Raw genomic sequence first — 2,207 nt, 5'->3', positions numbered from 1 at the left:
AAAGCACAATCGACAAGACCTACCCATGTATTCACAGTACGTTTTCACACTACTACATTGAATAATGAATTTGAGCTAACAAATTGGCCACATATTGCAATACTTGGGGTCCCACTTTTGTTGTCATTGCTATACCACTAGACAGTCCAACGACGCTAGTTTTGAATAGTATAGCTTGCGGAGGAGTAATCCATTTGCAAATCATTGGCCCGTGATTCTAATGGAAAGAGCAAGATCTCAGTGTTCCAAAGAATCTCCAGCGATTGTAAATGATTTGCAATATGATTTGGAGAAAGGTACGTCTAGAGAAAGGATTTTAATGTAGTATCTATGGATACAAATGCTGACCATTTAAACTCAGGTGATAGTTTGCTAGTTCATTCATGGTGTAGATACTTTGGAAATGGATCGTGAAAGGAGCTGTAGTAGATTGGGTATATTATTACTCATAGTGTCAATTACTTTCCTGGGTGATGAGAATGGAGGTGGGATGCCTCATTCGTTCTCTTTACCGAGTAATCGTCCAATTTCCTTAATTATTTGACATTCTAGAGCAAAATTCGTGTTTTCAAAATATATCAGCTCCCGGAATTGCGGAACTCTTGGGTAGTGATGGAACTCAACAGAAGTACTTTTCGGCCTCGCGAAGAGAAGAAGAGCTGAATTCAGAATTAGTAGTACTGTTGTTGGGTCATGATGATAGATTCGCAGTCATGAGAAGATTCGACAGTTAGAAGCTAAAGTAAAGAGCCTCTTTCACGAAGTATTTACTCTTCGAGATAATACCATGTAGAATGAGAGAATCAAGAATGAGTTAGAGGTTCTTCGGTTATCAATAGTTTCAGATAATAACGAGCGGTCTTCGTCACAGCAACCTCGGTATTGGACTGCATATGAGCACAAGCGATTTCTGGATGCCTTGCAATTGTTTGTACATGTATTGTAACTAACTTACAGATTCGGAGAGAAAAACAAGAAAGCTATCAGTATATATGTTGGTAGTCGTAATGTCGCTCAGATTCGCAGTCATCTACAAAAGTACAGGTTGAGGATGGTAGGTGACTCCATGGAAATTGATTCTAGAATCGAGAGGCGAGAGATGATCCAGTTTCTGTTCACAAACATACGTAGGAGTGATCCCTTGTGCTGACATCTAGAACACTACCTGAACCAACAGAAGAAAGGATATTGAATATGGAGGTGGTGACTACACCTTCGGAAATCCAGACTTCGGGAAAACCTATATCTCATGTAACTCCGCTTCCAAATGTCAAATCTACATCCAGTGAAATGAATAATAACAACTATCAGAATAATCCCTTTTCATTTTGTGTTTATGATCAAACAGACTAATAAGAAAGATAGAAGTAGCCGAACAAAAATGAAAAATACAGAGAATCACCTCTGTAAAGATGGCTAAAGAACTACTAATCAGCACGTCGATTGTATCTTGGCGTTCGGTTTTTAACCTGATTGTAGATAAATTGACGAATAACGCAAGAGTCTGCTTCAAATCTAAGAATAAGTCCGAGGAGAAGAAGGTACCGAAGCCATGGAGATAGGTAATCAATTTGAATAGTTTCAGCAATATCTTTGATTGAGGCACTGCTGTAATTTTTGAGATAGAGTTCATAAAGATACAAAGACACTTTCTTCACTCCTGAGGGAATCTTTGAACGTCTTCTTCGACTACCAGGAATCTTTGAGCGTCTTCGATCACCAGGAATCGTTACTATATTTTCTTCTCGTTTGCAATGACGAAGTGGAGCCAAATACTGTAACGATCGAAGACGTGGCTCAATATCACATGCTTCTTCATAAAGATTGGTTAGCCTAGATGACTTCGTTTCAGAAGGTTCGGTCAGGCTAAACATAGAATCACCGTTAGAATCGGTTCCAAGATGTGACACTAGACATAAAGCATCAAGATAAGTAACTACTAGAACCCTTAGGAGTAAAGGCGTCATCTGGAGATGGATGTGCCACAATAAGAATACTATCGTCATAAGCAGCGCTATCAAATTGACTGTTTGTAGAGGTAGATAGGGAAGATGGAACAGCATGATCGGCAGGATTGTCCGACACATCGAATTTACTACCAACAGTACTAATAGACTGTACCAAAAACGGGTTATAAACACTATCAGAGGTATAAGAAGTCGGAGCAGTTAGCGGTGACTGATCCTCTGAAGACACCATCACTGGGA

General features: G+C 39.5%; 1 protein-coding gene across 1 annotated transcript; it reads left to right on the top strand.

Moving 5' to 3' along the window:
* Positions 1–220: 220 nt before the first annotated feature.
* On the top strand, positions 221–1,353 carry JH06_4940 (hypothetical protein; the record flags this gene model as incomplete). The annotated part of the gene is made up of 10 exons (XM_014669572.1): positions 221–296; positions 326–361; positions 393–422; positions 453–515; positions 553–674; positions 704–763; positions 794–927; positions 958–1,054; positions 1,084–1,127; positions 1,158–1,353. 10 exons carry the CDS (start codon positions 221–223, stop codon positions 1,351–1,353), a joined length of 858 nt encoding a protein of 285 aa, XP_014525058.1.
* Positions 1,354–2,207: the final 854 nt, after the last annotated feature.

The sequence above is a fragment of the Blastocystis sp. subtype 4 genome (assembly GCF_000743755.1).
Source record: "Blastocystis sp. subtype 4 strain WR1 chromosome Unknown seqid_0488, whole genome shotgun sequence".
NCBI lineage: Eukaryota > Bigyra > Opalinata > Blastocystidae > Blastocystis > Blastocystis sp. subtype 4.
This window is presented reverse-complemented; position numbering and strand designations above follow the sequence as displayed.